General features: G+C 42.3%; 1 protein-coding gene across 3 annotated transcripts; it reads right to left on the reverse strand.

The window, feature by feature from the left end:
• Positions 1-1,476: 1,476 nt before the first annotated feature.
• Positions 1,477-15,444, reverse strand: coro6 (coronin 6). 3 transcript variants are annotated; one of them, XM_088441351.1, is made up of 12 exons: positions 15,344-15,388; positions 12,768-12,823; positions 7,622-7,837; positions 6,789-6,911; positions 5,781-5,910; positions 5,536-5,714; positions 5,346-5,465; positions 4,673-4,777; positions 4,443-4,588; positions 4,290-4,347; positions 3,983-4,210; positions 1,477-2,008 (listed from the first exon to the last, which is right to left on the reverse strand). In XM_088441351.1, the coding sequence occupies exons 3-12, from the start codon at positions 7,817-7,819 to the stop codon at positions 1,886-1,888; spliced, it is 1,410 nt and encodes a 469-aa protein (XP_088297477.1). In that variant the 5' UTR covers positions 7,820-7,837; positions 12,768-12,823; positions 15,344-15,388; the 3' UTR covers positions 1,477-1,885. The 3 variants fall into 3 exon arrangements, with proteins under 3 accessions (XP_088297477.1, XP_088297476.1, XP_088297478.1); XM_088441350.1 differs by lacking the exon at positions 12,768-12,823 and having other exon boundaries at positions 15,344-15,444; XM_088441352.1 differs by lacking the exon at positions 12,768-12,823 and having other exon boundaries at positions 7,622-7,821; positions 15,344-15,443.
• Between the last annotated feature and the right edge of the window lie 1,212 nt (positions 15,445-16,656).

A 16,656-nucleotide genomic window follows, 5' to 3' on the forward strand; every position in this document is an offset into this window, starting at 1 on the left:
TTGGACATGCAAGCAAGGTGAAAACTTCCTACACTAGCCTACCTTAGCTTCCTTCAAGCCACACTACACGGAGCTAATTTCAGTGTTCTGTACACGCACACAAACACACCAGCTTCATACAAGACATTGGCTTCTACCACTGCGATTGAACAACGTCAACGACGACCACCACTTTTATGTGGCAACTGGTTCCGTTGGGTAGTCTCGGTGCCGGCTACATTGACCGGACATTGTCCGCATTGCTTTCGTGCTTCCCATTCGAGGGCTGAAAATGACATTTAGTCAGACTTAGTTAAAAGCAAAATATGATTCGTAAGATAGCAAGGTAAGATTATCAAACTACAGGGTTTATTCATTTTTCTTATCAATATTGTGAACTTTTGCTGTGTCTCCTCAAGTCCAGTAATGGCATCAAGATACTGATTCGGGGAAGAAGCTGTGCCTGACATTTAAAGTAGTGATCATGCACAAAATCACACAATACCCCAACAAACAATCTTTGGTCCAAATGCAACTACTGTATTATATTTTTGGTGAGTTGAATTAGATCAATGTGAAGAAAAAAATGGATACACCAGCCAAAACATCTACAGCTGATGTCTAATGCCATCATTCTAATCAATCAGACTGTGATTGGTACCTCATTCTCTCGCTTTGTGATGCTCTATGATTCTCACTATGTGTCACATCAAAGTGTTGTTTTGCTAACCAGGTATACTTCCTGATCGTAGAATTAACAGGCAGCACAGGCGGTGAACAACTGACATTGATTAACTGAACTCAAGGATTGTGAAAACAGACACTCAGGAACTTAGCTGATGCTGCCGGAGGTCTGGTCATAGAAGTGGACAAAAACCAGCATCATCAGGCAAACGTTAAGGTCCTCTCTGGAAGTGCTAGCAAGATTGATTCCCCAGTGTGAAATCTGTGCAGGCATCCAAGACTTTGGGACAAAACGAAAACATCCCATGTGGGGCTCCACAGGCACCAATGGTAGTTTGCTGGTGATGCAAACGGACAGCAACACAGCTAATTTCATGGCGACTCTGATTGGGTCGGCAGATTTACCGGAGGTTCCATGGTGGGTAAATTCCTGGTGCGATAAAGGATTCCAACGGTGGTCCCTTTAAAGGGAAGCAAGGTGAACACCACCATTAGTGAGGCTTCTCTTTTCCACAGTGTCACCAAACAGCTTAGGTGATTTTGTGTGTACGACTGGTTGTTTGTCTTTGTATTCCCTGTGATTGGCTGGCAACCAGTTCAGGGTGTGCCCCGCTTACTGCCCTTAGCTAGCTAGAATAGCCTCCAGCATGCCCCGTGACGCTTGAGGGGACAAAACAATTATGATAATGGATGGGTTGGCATAATTGCTCTATCACTTGAAGGAATTAATAAACTATATTAAAAAAAAAAAAGTGCCTCCTGACCGCTGGAGTCACAGTACAACTTGGCAAAAAAGTGTCAAGGTGCAGCGGGTGAAAGGGATAAAAGTAACTTTATTTTGACATTGTGTGTGTGAACTCATTCACAGGACACCAAACACATTTCTCTCCTTTTCATCTATTTACAAGACATGAAGGATTGTGCGATGAGCTGACTTGGCTTGTCATTTTTTCAAACTTATTGGCTTCTTGGCAACCAGGAAGTTGTTTGTCCCTTTCACTTCACTTTGTCAGCTTGGATTGTCCCTCAAACCTTCGATCCATGTCCGTTTGGACCAAAAGCACTGAAAAGGTCTGCCCCATTCAGTTGTAGTGCAGTAGGGATTGAATTCCAGCACGTGGCTCCCTCTGAGCCACGTGCCGCATCGCCACTGTGGCTTTGAACATCTCTTCACAACTGTCCGCCGGGGCCGCTCCTGCAGGGCACGCAAGAGCACACCCCGTCAGGCCATCCCATTGGCGTACTGGGACAATTTGTTCTCTAAATCACAGATTCTTTTCTCCTGAGACATCACAGTGGCCTTCAGGTGATGGATCTCCTCCAGCAGCCTCTCTAGAAGCTCTGGCTGCACTCAGAGAAGCCGGTACAGACGAGACAAGGTGAAGAAAGGAAAAGAAAAAAAGGGAGGGGTGTGACAAGGAGAGGAGGAAAATGAGAAAACAAGTACTAGTTGAAGCCCAGACACTTTTTGTGCAAAGAGTATAGAGAAAGTGAAAATGTGAAGCGACAACTGTTATGGGATCTGTTACGATAAATAGAATTTGCCGTGTCATCGTGATGTGAAAAATAATTCAAATAATTTAAATGGCCATTTATTATTCACAGATAGCTTTCTGTCCCACAAGGCATTGAAACAAGTACCGAGCATGCTTGATGATTTTCACCTCGCAGGGTTAAAATGAAATATATTTGATTAAAAACCACACTGTGTACTTTGCATATGCGTATGCATATTAACTGTTTGTTTGAGTATGACTCTAAATTGTGTTCAGTTTGATTTGTCTTCATATGAGTATGACTCTTAATTGTGTTGAGTTTACCAATTGAAAAGTTGTGACCACAAAGTATTTTGAATACAACTCTCGGTGGTACAACTATGACTTATCGACACCACTTCCCGTTTTTCCGTGACTCTCTCCTTTGGTTTCGTGGATTTGATCCTTTGGATTTGTATTGAATATGCAAATTTAGATGGCGTCACACCAAGCTACCAGGCAAAACAAGTCGATCTGCGAGTCATCCGCGCTGCCATAAGTCAAGCAGAGGAGAGACCTACTCCATGCGCGCGTGTAGTCTCTCTCTAATGACTGTCAAATGTGTGTCGCTCCCGTAGAGTTGGCGATGATTTAGATGTCTTCGAAATTTGAGCATGCCCAAACAAATTGTATCCGTGCAAAGTTGTCGAGTGGTCAAATATTAAGAGGATGACATCGGCCGTAAGCTATGGAGGACCAAAAGTACCAAAATTCAATAGAACAATGTACCATTCAATCATTAAATATAAATGCCATTAAATAATTAAATGTGTCATTAATTAATTAAAATTGTCATTAATTAAATACATTTTAATTAATTAAAAACGTTTCATTAAATTAATTAAACATGTATTTAATTATTGACACTTTTATTTAATTAATGAAACATTTAATTATTTAATGACACATTTATTTAATTGACACTTTTATTTAATTATTGACAGATTTATTTAATTAATGACACGTTTATTTAATTATTGACACTTATTTAATGATTTATTTTTTTAATTATTTATTTTTCCAATTATTTAATTTTTATTTTAATTAATTAATGACACATTTAATTATTTGATGACATTTATATTTAATGATTGAATGGTTTAATGATTGAATGATACATTTATTCATTGAATTTTGGCACTTTTGGTCCTCCATAGTAAGCGTCAAACCAAAAGACAGATGAATTTGTTTTTACTCATTCGATGATACATTTTTATAAGTAATCTTTTTTTTAGCTTAACAATGGCTGGTTTTAAATGAATTTAGTAATATACCAATCAATCACTTTAGGTAAATGAGTACTAAAATAACATATTTTATACATTAAAGTAATCAAATAGGTACTGAAGTAGTGAGTAATCATTACTTTAGTAAATATTACCTAGGGTAATCAATTACTTGAGCATCTAAAGTTATCGGTTAGTAATGTAGTACTTATTCCCCAAAGATATAAATGACTTCAGTACTCATGATAGTGTGTTGTGTAGTACGTGTTCTTAAGTTGTTTTTTTTTTTTTTTTTTTTTTTAATTGAGACATTCAATCCCAGGTAATGTCTCATGAAATCCTAAAGACATAGTTTTATGTGGTTTATTTAGACCAGTTGTGAACGTAACAAATGGCTACAGTACTCTTAGTATCTAAGGTAATTGATTACTTTAGTGTTTAATTTATTAATTGCTTAATAAGACATTGTTGAGGTAATGGGAGTCCTTATTTGTTATTGAAATAATGATGTCATCAGTAAACATTAGTTTAATGTTAATGTTTGTGATGTTTACTGACTGGCAGGCTGGCGGCATCGCATGTGGACATGCTGCGGCGGGGGGCGGGCCTGGAGTCGAGCAGGTTTTTCCTGGACACTTTGAGCTCGCGGCTCTTTGGAGGCACATAGCCCTCTTTCATGGACACCAGCACGGGGTTTTCGTCGCGGCCCTCCAGCCACTCCTCGGGCTCCATGGCCGGCTCTGGGCCGGCCGTGTCCGGATAAAGGTCGTTCTGGAAAAGGTCCGACTACCCGAACACATTTCACCAATTCATTAAGTTTGGCATGGGCATCAAGGCCGGTCCAGACGGCAACGGTGTGACTTACTTTTCGGGGAACGGTCATTGTGATGGGTTCACACTTTTTATCATGCAGCTTGTACAACCTTTGCGGAACAGTAAGCCCGCCTCAGTTACTGGATGGGTTTATCCCCATGGCCCCGCCCCTCGTTTGGACAAAGTGCCAGACACGCGGCCTCACCTGGCAATCTCGCACTTGCTGACATCCACACCCCGCTTGGGCATGAAGCCCATCCCCCGCTGCGGCTCTTTGGTGCTGAAGGTGTTGAGATAGTGCACGTACGGTGGCTCCTCTGTGATCTCAAAGTAGCGGATGCTGCTGTCTCCCTGTGCAAGCACACATACTGTAGGTATGCGCAATGCAGTCAACGCACACACATCATGTACACAATACCTCAAAACAAACGTTACCTTGCCGCACAAGTACACCATGTTGGCATCCGGGTCGTAATATGGCAACAGGACGCCATTACTTGTGTCCAACTCCAACAGTGCAATTGGCTCCTCAAAATTTGTCTGAGAAAGACGAAGATTTCATATAATATATATATATATATATATATATATATATATATATATATATATATATATATATATATATATATACATATATACATATATACAAATATAACATATAACACCACTGAATATTCTTGCCATTGTTCACATTTGCTTCTATATATATGCATGGTATCCATATGCGAGGTATAGCTATTGCTGGTGTCAGGCAGGATCCTCATATCTCCAAAATCATTATGGTTCAGGAGACCCCAAGAATGGCAAGTCTGTCCAAGCACACTTTTATTTTGAAGTTCACAACAACGCTCAACTTGAACAACTTTGGTTCCCAGAGTAACCAGTGAACAACACTGTGCTGTTCTGAAATCACGTTCACACCATGTTGTTTCGAAATGAAGTTCAAACTCCGCACAGGAAGACCAGACTGTGAACTGTGAGGCGGACATGCAAACCAGTCTGTCACTGTGACACCTTACCAATAGGATACTTTTTCTTTTTTTTTTTTTTTTTTTTTCAATAATTCAGCGTTATGTAGCATTTTCGTCAATATGTGCATGGCACGTACCGGGTCCCAGAGTCCCAGCTCCCTTTGGCTCATTCTGGTGAATCCCGTTGTGAAGATGTTGCCATCTCTGGTGAAGATGGCCCTCATGGGTCGGATGCCCTCGTGAGGGGCTAAGCGTTCCTGGGGGTGGGGGTGGGGTCATGTGAACAACCTGCTTAATCGCCTCCTGGACTCCTCTCAAACCACTCACCGCCACCACTTCAGCCTTGCGGGGGTCACAGACGCGTAGTCGCCTGTCCTTGCAGGTGGTGCAGAACAAGCTTCCATTCCTGTTCCAGCTAATGCTGTAGATGAGATCGGGGTGGTCATCCATGGAGATGAGCGGCTCCCCCGTCCCCACGTTCCACACTATTATCAGGTTGTCGCTAGCTGCAAAGAGAGGGGCCCCTTTGCACAACTGCGCATGCCCGGTGTGTTTGTGTGTACATGCTGTACCGGCAGTGAGGAGTATGTTTCGCGCCGTCGGGTGCCAGCTGACAATGCCAACGCGCTTGGAGTGACCCTCAAGTATAACAATGGGTTCTGTGAGGGGGCGTACCAGTGAGTGATCAGGAATCTGCCACACCTGTGGAGTGGGGAAATGCCTTGACAAACCATTACATACATACATACATACATACATATATCTGACACTGTTTTATTATAACTGTTCCACTCGCCTCTGTCTTTATTGGCGGTGTTCATGTTAGTTTGATTTGGTCCACCTGTCAGGTGATAGTTTGTCCAGTTTTTCTTCCGGTTCAGTTCTGCCTCATTTCCTTGTTAAAGCTTCCTTTTTTTGAGCCACATATTTCTCAGTTTTCCTGCAATTTTTGGGTCCCTTCCTTCCTCCTCCCAACTCACCATGCCTAGACGTGACACTTATATTCAATATCCATTTGTAATTTAGCATACAATCTTGTTAAAGCTTGCCTGCTCTTCATGGACTTCATGAAATTTCTCAGACAAATAATTTAAAATTATTATTACATAGTCTAAGTTATGGCACAAATAATGATAAGTTTTAATTGCAGATGCGGGTTTATTGATGTTCAAATGCTCCGAAAAAAAGCCTGTGTAGCCCAGTAATGCGTATGTGTGCGCTTGAGGGGTCCAATCACTGAAGGCCTTCTGTGTCAGTTAGGAAAGTAAACAAATGTCACTCTGGCTCATTTTCTGAGAGAAGTGAATTTGTTAATGAGGGAAAAATATGCCATATACTGTGTGTGTGTGTATATATATATATATATATATATATATATATATATATATATATATATATATATACACACAAAATGTAAAAATAAAAATAAAATGTAAAAATATTTCTGCCATTAAACAGCCATTTTCTCAACTGTGTTGTTAAAAAATATATAAAAAAATACATTGTCTCACACAAACACACACACACATACATGTCTATGTAAGCTCTTAATATATTGTTTGTGTCGCGGCGTCGGTTACCATAGCGGTGCAGTCCTCAGAGGCGCTGGCCAGAATGTTATCGTCATGGGGACACCAGTCAATATCTAGGACGGGTCCAGAGTGTCCGATGACAAGTGGGTAGTTCTTGTCCACTCGACCCACCTGCAGGTTACAGGACAACATCAGCGCTGTTCCATCAAGGTCAAGACTCTATTCAAGATTGTTTGCATGTGTGTCCTTCTTCTAAATGGTGCATGTTATGAACACACACACACTCAAAAAAGGAGCTTATTTTTAGCCAGTGATTAATCGCTGAAAGGGGACTTTTTCTCGTGTCATGAAGGTGCAAAGACAGTGAGAGCCTCCTGCTGCTCGGGGAGAATGGCAAGTATTAATAGCATGAGCCACTCCAGCATTTGACCACATGCAGGGGCCTGTTACAGACAGATCACAAGCGTATGTCTGTCTGCGTGTGTGCATGTGTGTGTGTGTGTGTGTGCGTTTTTGCTAATTGGTGGGAATCCGGGATTTTACAATATTTATCGGGACTTCTTTTCCTTGTGGTGTCATTTTGGTGGGCCTCTCTAGTTCAGACCTCATTTTGAGGGTCAAGACACGAGTTTTAGTTGAGGTTCGATTTGGATTTTGGTTTTTATTGTCAAGGTTAGGGTTAGGGGTCTGGAAATCTCATGTCACTGGGATGGCACCACAATACAAGATGTGTGTGTTAGGTGTGTGTGCGTGTGCGTCTGTGTGTGTGTGTGTGTGTACACACGTCACAAAAAAGATGCAACGGCTGATTGGTTCAGCTTCAAATCGGATGGTGTTTCAGTCTACTCGAAGAGAGGCTCGGGACCAAACCACGCACTTACCTTTGTAAGGGGAATGACCAGGAAAGCTCCTCCTCCACTGGACTCAACAATGACGGCCAGGAACTTGGGGTTGACAGCGCAAAAGGAACTGTCCCACGTCACCTTGGAGACGCGAATGTCATCATAGCTCTGCTCGGCCTTGACCGTCTGGCCGAACACGTGGCGAAATTTGCTCTGCCGCACGATGCTGCGACTCATGGCTGCAAGAGGAGGAGACTGAGGAGGGGAGTAAGTGACGAATCTTCAGGGGTACAGGAGGTGTGCACGTAGTGGTCTTTTTCCAGAAGCTTGAAAGAGGCTTTCTTGTGCGCAATCAAAACAGCTGCGTGCTTCTTTATAGCAGTTGCGAGTTTATCTGCCCTTTGACAGTTCAAGCCTTAAAGGGATCGTGTGTAAGATTTAGACTGTTTTAGGGATCGTGTGTAAGATTTAGACCGTTTTTCATTACGGACGGCTACCATTGTCTGTAGCTGTAACAAACATGGCCACCTTCGGCGAAGTGCCACCCCCCATAATGACAACTCGACCTATGATTATACAGTGGTACCTCGGTACTCGACCATAATCCGTTCTGAGGTGGTGGTCGAGCACCGATTTGTTCGAACACCGAAAGCAATTTTCCCATAAGAAATAATAGAAAGTATGTGTGCACAAGTAAATGTGCACAAGCAGTACATGATAAAGATAAAGATAAAGATAAAGATAAATAAAGCATTATAAACCATTTTGTATAATTTACTTACGTTTTGGAGAGTGGTTGATGGCATACAGGAATGGATGTGGAGAGGACGGGAGGGAGTTACTCCTTCCATGATGACGCTAGCTAACTGCGACGCGAGGTACACCGCGTTCATATTTTGCTATAATTTCCTTCTTCGGTTCAATAGTGGTCCTCATTGTTTTCCTCTTTGCCTTCCCCTTATCACTGTCTTTCTTTGGACCCATTATTAAGGGCTAGAGCAACACGAAAAAGTTTAAATCCGGGAAGAAATACTCGAACAAATGTCTTACTCCGCTGGCGGTCTGAGTTGAACTGGCGCTTACCCGCTGGCCGAGAAGGGCCGAGGAGCGCGTTCGGGTCGGCTCGGCTCGGCTCGGCTCGGCTAGTCGAGCACCGAAAATCTGTTTGAGGTCCGATGCATTATCTACTTGAATTTTTTGGTCGAGCACCGATTTGGTCGAGTATAGAGGCGGTCGAGTACCGAGGTACCACTGTATTTCAAACATACTGTTGGTCATTAAGAACACATTCATTTGCAAGGTTTTCAAATACAATCATTTACAACCATTTAGTTTATTCCTTTTTAATGAAAAGCAGTCTATCTCTTACAGTACATACTGTCCCTTTAAGCATGCAAGCGAACAAAGGACATGCGTGCACCGTAGCCATAATTCCCAGCCTCTGCGTTGGGGCATATTTGTGCACCATGAGAGCTCATAGGGTGTGCTGGCTGCACAAAATCAATCCACAATTTACAATTTCTTCTCTTTGGTTACACATCTAAGAAATGTGACAAGCAGAACTGCTAAAGCTCTTCAACTAGAAGAGAGACAATTCAGTTAGACTGGATGTCTACCTGTTGTCCTTCCTAAGTCAACGCTGTGCCTTGGCTTTTTTCTTTTTTTTTTTTGCCAAATTTGTTAGTATGTTATAGTTTTCTCTTTTGTGTCCCCTTTTTTTCCATTTTGTGCTTGACATTAAACTGTAAGAAAATAATGGATGTACATGAGACAGAGGACATACGCTAGACCAGTAGTCAACCAAACATTTTGAAACTGAGAGCTAAACTGGGTCCTAACAATGCACAGATCTACTATGAACTTGATACACAACTCTGAAAGAACATTTTCTGTAATCATCTTGATTAATGTCAAATTCTTAGCTTTTATTCATTCATATTAATGTTTATATTTTCTCACAGTTTATTTCTATAAAATGTTTTGCAGAATGTCATCTTCCATGAAATGTTACATGTAATAATATACATGTATTAATCTTCCACCTACACATGCAGACACATCGATGAACGAATACACTGGGTTCCTGCCGTGCTTCTCCCCCCAGCTACACTTTTGCCTTTTTAGGGCCGGAACTTTCATGTAACCTAGGGACCTCTGAACCTCTTCATAAACGCAAAAGGCTAAAGCTGTTGAAGAAAGAGTTACATTTGTATGATCTGAGAATTTGTGTTTTGTTTGTCTCAAGTCTGCTACAACTCTTAGAGCTGTTTAGTGTGTGTGTAACAAAAGCCATTAGCCTCACCCAACATGTGTATGTCAAGATAGAGAGAAAAAAGACAAAGAACGGAATTCAAAGAGAAATCAAGTACTTCCAAAAGATAAACAAGAGATAGAAAAGGTATCTGAACCACAAGAACAAGAATCCAAACAAGTCACATCAACAAAGTAGTGCAACAAAGGGAGTATGTATCCACTGTGACAATCCAAGAAAAGAGAAGCTAGTATTTGCTCTGCTTGATACTCAAAGTGAAACCACTTTCATCCTCAAGGATACAAGGCTGAACCCACCAAGCTCAAGATTTCCGCAATGATATCCAAAATCAAAGTCGTGTCCAGTCAAAAGTTAAAAGACCTACAAGTAAGAGACTTTAATTTGGATACATGAATCAAGTTGCCAACAACCTACAAGAGAGACTATATTCCTGCCAATAGATATTATATCCCCACAAACAAGACAGCAGAGAACTGGTCTCATTTGAAGCATCTATCAAGAGAAATGCCTCCTAAACTTGATGGTGAAGTACTTGAAGGTGGACTACTCATAGGGTATAATTGTCCTCAAGCTCTACTCCCTTTAAAGGTTGTCAGTGGGAAAACAGACCAACCGCGCAAAAGTCCCTGCTTTTAATTAGAGCATCTTTGGCTATAGCCACTCTGAAAGTGACTTTAAAGATGAAATAGGAGTAAGCCATCATGTTATGGTGAAACAAGTCTTGCCAGCAGTTGAATTGTCAAAAGAGTTAAAAGGTGATCCACTTTGTGAGCAGAAACAAAGTCACAGAAGTTGCTGATCCAGGAAGGATAACCAAGGTGCTGGAAAAGGACAAGATCATCATCAACAGTAAAGTGGTGATTGCTACGATCCCCAAGGAAGAATGATCACCAGGAGCCACAGACCTGGACCTAGCGCTTAAAGAACCAAAGATGGAGAGTGTGTTAGGAGTCCAGTGGGGTGTAGCCTCCGACACATTTTGCTTCAGGATTGTTGTTAAGAACAACCCCTTCACAAGAAGAGGAGTGATCTCCACTATGGCGTCTATATTTGGCCCACTGGGATCCGTTGCCCCATTCATTCTGGTCGACAAAGGAATTCTACAGAAAATGTGTCAGAAAAGGTTGGGTTGGGCCAAACTATTTCCAGAAGACCTTAAACCACAATGGGAAGACTGGCTACGAGACCTCCACAACCTGTTCACCTTAAAGATATCAAGATGTTATGTCCCATCAAAGTTCAAATAAGTCCACAAGAATGAGCTACTGAGTTTTTCTGATGCGAGTGTGCCCGGCTACGGCGTGTGCTCATACCTCAGAACTGTATCCAAATCAGGAGAACTGCAGTGCACCCTAGTAACAGGAAAAGCTAGAGCTGCTCCAATAAAAATTACAACCATTCCTAGATTGGATCTCTCAGCTGCAGTGGTCGCAACCAGGATTGCAAGCTTCCTGAAAGGAGAGTTAGGGATTCAGGATCTAAAGGGCATTACTGGACTGATTCCAAAGTTGTACTTGGTTGTATCGACAACGATGCCAGGCGATTCCATGTATTTGTGGCCAATAGAATACAGCGACCCAAAAAAAAAGCACAAAACCAAGTCAATGGCAATACATAACCTCAGAACAAAATCCCGCTGATCATGCATCACATGGAGTCATGACAAAAGAACTATTAGAGTCCAATTGGTTCACTAGACCACTGCCAAGTTTACTATGTCACAAAGACCCACCCAAATAAAAAATGAAATTGGAAGAACTCTGTTTTAAGGACCCAGAACACAGAGTCACACAAGTTCTCACAGTTAAAGCTGATGAAGAAAATTCTATTGTTAATCGGTAGCAAAAATATTCTGATTGGAAGAGAGTCGTGAAATCAATAGCAAGATTAAAGCAACATGCGAAAGGTGGAGAAGCCAGAAAAAATGTCCAATGGAAGTAGTACGCTGAAGAAAGAAAAGAAGCAGGACACAGTATAGAAGGAAGCATTCGGTCAAGAAATAAGGCCTGAAGAAAAGAAGGAGATTAAAGTTTCTCACTCAAAGCTTCATCAGTTAAGTCTGTTCCTTGATAATAACAATATCTTAAGGGTTGGAGGAAGATTGACAAGAGTGTCACTCCATCCATACGTCAAACATCCAGCCATACTACCAAAGGAACATCACGTTTCACGTCTACATAACAGGCAATTATTGAGTTACGAGCCAATGCCGTCTGAGTTACTGGCTGTAGTAGTGTCATTGTTCATCTACAAATGTGTTCAATGCCGAAAATACAGAAAGAACTGTCAAGAGCAAAAAATGTTAAATCTGCAACAGAAGAAACAAAAGAAAATGGAATAGAATGAGAAGAAGCACCAAATTCAATGACATTGTTTTAAAACAATCTTCCTATCACTTCCGAGAAACCAATGGAAGCTAGCTAGAGTTGTGGAAGTCACCCCAGGAGCTAACAGAAAAGTCAGGAAAGTCAAACTTCTTGTCAATGACTCTATACTCAAGAAAACAAGAGGACACATTTAACAAAGACTACCGTTTTGGAAAGACCGATTCATAAGACTGTTCTTTTACTCGAAGCTGACTAATGTTTACTCATGTTAATTTCATATTACCACCTCTTTGTAGATCACACATAAAGTTATGTGTGATGTTTGGAATGTGGTGGTTGGCTATGTAAATGCCATTTGTTTGCCTGAAGATAGCACTGTTGTATTGATAGTGAAATCCATTTTGTTCAGTGCAATTCTCATTTTTCATTTTAGTTTGAATCAGCGAGATTAGTGTTATTTATTTTTGGACCTGTAGGCTTATTTGAGTTTATTTAAGGTCACAAAAAGTGCTTCAGGGTAAGGTCGATCATGCGCTCGCTTGTCACCAAATCGGATGCGACGGCAGGCAATTTACCGTAGACATACACAGAAAGTGTTTTCCAGCTTTATCTGTAGTAGCCCAAAGTGTTCTACGGTGTGAACTGTTGGAAAAAGGTGCAACCAGTGTAAACATCAGTACAAAGAACTGATGGATAGAACACAACTGTACCAGCCGCTCCTATCAGAAGTGCTCAATCAGGATTGATGGCTATGCCGGCTTTGTCCGCAAAAAGGAGAGACACAAAGGTTCTGTGCACTGATGCTGTTTTTGGGCAGTAGAAAGGGGACACCCTGGACTGTTTGCCAGTCAATTGCAGGGCCCAGAAATTGCTTAGACAAATAGGTAAAAAAAAAAAAAGTATTTTGGAGATCGAATAGCTCAGCCCGGACAGTTGAGTCCCCTTTATCCACGAGCTATGGCGGGCCGCACGAGGTCATGGCAAGGCTCCTTCAGGAGGCAGGCCAGAAAGTGAGAGTGGGTTCCCGCTCTGGCGGGCATATGACTGGCATAGCTAGTTCAAAATACGTTTGGGCTATTGATTCTCTGTGTAGTAAGTCCTTGTGTTTAAATGTTGTGCAAAGTCCAAAATTTATGTCACAAAACTCGAGTTAGACAAAAAACCATGGCTTAAAGTCATGTGTCATGCATGACTCTAACTATGCAGGCCTGACGCCGTAACAAGTCCACCACTCACCTGTGGATAATGCTATGAGGCTAATGCGGCCGCTAGCCCCTGAAAGCTTCTCTGGTGTGACATCAGAGGCCGTTAACAAGCACAGGGGTCAACCGAAACACAAGAGATTGCCATTAACTTGGTGAGAGCCAACGAGTTCAGGAACCGTATCGATGGAGTCATGGCATCAGTTAAGAGCGTTTTGGCCGAAAAAAAGAACTCTCCATCACGATCTTACGTGTCAGTCCCCATCAGAAGCTCCATTAGAAGCCTAGACATAAATAAGTGCTGTAGAGGTTTCATACATGTGACCGTACTATATGAGATCATGTACAAGTGAGAGAATGTAAAGTTGAACATGTTTCATGCACTCAAGAGACTCAGAGCAATGCACAAGAATTCCAATATAATTTTTAATCAGGTGTTTAACCAAATCCTACTTTGTGGAATTCACTTTTCCTGAGGGAGTTATGATCCCCATTAACGTGATGAGGGATCACTGTCATTGTATGGAGTAAGATTGCTGTCAAAAAGGCTTATCAGTGTTTTTAAAAAGACATATGCGTGTTTTCAGATTTGTATTTGTGTTTTCAGATTTGTATTTGTGTTTTCAGATTTGTATCTGTGTTTTACCACTTGTATGAGTACAACTCTCACTAGACACGTACAGTACATGAATCTTCCTTCGGATGCATGGATCTGCCTTTGCACACATGGATCTATGGCGTAAGATGTGAGTACTATTCTTGCGAGACACGTGCGAGAATCTCTCCTTTGGATGCACATATCTTCCTTTGCACACAAGGATCTGCCTTTGCACTCATGGATCTGCTTTTGGGTTTGAGTTGGATATGCAAACTGAGATGTCACCTCAAGAAAACAGACAATGTCAGTCGATCTGCGAGCCATCCAACGCCTCTGCAGAAATTTAGGTGGCCATTATCGAGCAATAAATCGCATAATTAACGCAGCAATCTGGCCATTGATAACTCCAGATCTCCTTTTCTTCTTTGAAGAAATTGTTCAAAGAAATGCTAAATAACTGGTGGCAAATAACCTCGTGGCACAGTTGCGTAATCAACTGCGCTCTTCACCTGAATTGCCCGAAGCTCCGTCCATTTCCATAGCGTAGCGTTAAGCTTCGTTCTGTGATTGTTGCAGAGGCGTGTGATGGCTCGCAGATCGACTGACATTTTCTGGTTTCTTGAGGTGATGTCATCTCAATTTGCATATCCAACTCAAACCTAAAAGCAGATCCATGCGTGCAAAGGCAGATCCATGCATGCAAAGGAAGATTTGTGCATCCAAAGGAGAGATTCTCGGACGTGTCTTGTGAGAGTCGTACCATACAAATCTGAAAACACAAATGCAAATCTGAAAACACGGACACAAATCTGAAAACACGAATACAAATCTGAAAAATCACATTTGAGGAAAATCCTCAGGTGGCAAGGTTGCTCCTCCGCCTGTCCTTCACCAGCGAGTGGCCCCTTCCTAATTTAGACATGCTGGTGCATGGCCACGCCTCCTATCCTGCCAGTCCTTCGTCCTAAATAGCCGCTGGACTTAGCCAGTCCACTGTTGCGCTTGGACAACATGAGAGTGAACATTGGAGAGAAGCAAGACCTTCCTCACTAAATTGGTCAAATCAAGTTGATTTCCATTCATCACAAGAGTCTCAGAGGTCTTCACGGGTCCACAATTGACAAAGATCGGTCACATCATCTCATCTTTACCCCCCCCCCCCCCTCCCCTCGCAGGGCAGAGAGAAACTAACCACTTGAAGACAAGCTTTGCTTCCCAACCCTATGGTTAACACTTGTCCACAATAGGTACCGCATGTCAACTGACGGCAACGCACACACACACACAAACACACACACACATACGTGCATGCGCACAAACACACACACACACACAGACAAGGATGGGCAAAAAAAGGCTCACCTCAGGTTTTGAGGGGACCCCTCGACCCTGGCTGTTTGTGGTTCTGGTTCGTCTAGCGCTGCCTGGGGCGGGCTGGCTGAGGGAAATGCATATGTTCCCACACAAAGACAGAAGATGGGGGCAGCGGCGGGCGGAGAGAGAAGAACGTTGGCTGGCCAAGCATTGACGGGGCTGGGTGTGTGGGCGGGGGGGTGACGTTCTATTTTTGAAGCAGCTTCTTGTGTTCGTGGAAAAGGGACGTCACTGTTGGCTTGGCATCTCATCGGTCAGGGGGTGCCACACAACACAAGCTGCTGCTGCTGATTATCAGCTGGACCCACTTGGCAGACCGAATGTGGCCCGGCAGCAGCTCACTTATGGTTGGCCCCCTAGGCACTTACTTGAAATGGGCAAAATGGTCCTTTGAAGTGGACGGAATCATTTAAAAGAATGGTTCAAAAGATTTGTTGATCGAATCGTTGCCGTTCCTTTCTTGACGACTTGGGAGGACCGAGCATGAAGGCGCTCCCGCCTTCCTGCGTGGTGTCTGCTTGTTCTCCCTGACCCTGCGTTGGTTCTCTCCGGCTTCCTCCCACATTCCAAAAAAATGTATATGCAGGCAAATTGGACATACTTAATTGTCCTTTGGTGTGATTGGGTGCGTGAATGGTTGTTCGTCTCTGTGTGTCCTGTGTTTGGCTAGCAACAAGTTTAGGGTGTCTACTGCCTACTACAAATTAAGTCTTTAGTTATGTACAGTTTCAGGCATTTCTTTTTGAGGAATTTAAGTTTTCCTAAACTGTAGAGTCATACTTACTGTTTTCATAATAATAAAGTACAGACAAATACTTTGTCTTTTATCGATCCACCGTGCCCATAACCCTCTTAAACCTAAACCAGCTTTGCCCAGTCCACGATGGCCTGTGTTCAGATGCATGTTTTCCAAGGCTTTCTTTGCAACACACCTGATTCAAATGATTGGCTCATCAGCTAGTTCTGCAGGAGCTTCCTAATGGGATTGATCATTTGAATCCAGTGTGTTGCAAAGAAGGACTTGGCAAAAATGCAGGACACAGGCTATCGTGGACTGGAGTTTGACGTTTCGGGATGAAGAGGGTTTTAATCGACTTTGTCTACATGTTTACTGTTACTCGACTCAAAGACATGCACAAAAATTCCATTGTACTTTTTAATCAAGTGTTTAACCTGTACAGATTGCAATAAACTACCATATTTTCCGCACTATACGGCGCACCGGATTATAAGGCGCACCCTCAATTAATGACATATTTTAAAACTTTTTCAATCACAAAATAGTAATACTAAAATTAATA

This window comes from Hippichthys cyanospilos, chromosome 18, assembly GCF_059441005.1.
Source record: "Hippichthys cyanospilos isolate Australia breed blue-spotted pipefish chromosome 18, RoL_Hcya_1.0, whole genome shotgun sequence".
Lineage (NCBI taxonomy): Eukaryota > Metazoa > Chordata > Actinopteri > Syngnathiformes > Syngnathidae > Hippichthys > Hippichthys cyanospilos.

Excerpts from the sequence above, each read along its gene's own strand:
- coro6 (XM_088441350.1), bottom strand. The coding sequence starts at position 7,819 with ATGAGTCGCAGCATCGTGCGGCAGAGCAAATTTCGCCACGTGTTCGGC. Across the intron at positions 4,778-5,345 it reads AGCTGGGACTCTGGGACCCG|ACAAATTTTGAGGAGCCAAT; the intron begins GTACGTGCCATG and ends CGTCTTTCTCAG. Across the intron at positions 4,589-4,672 it reads TGGTGTACTTGTGCGGCAAG|GGAGACAGCAGCATCCGCTA; the intron begins GTAACGTTTGTT and ends GTGCTTGCACAG.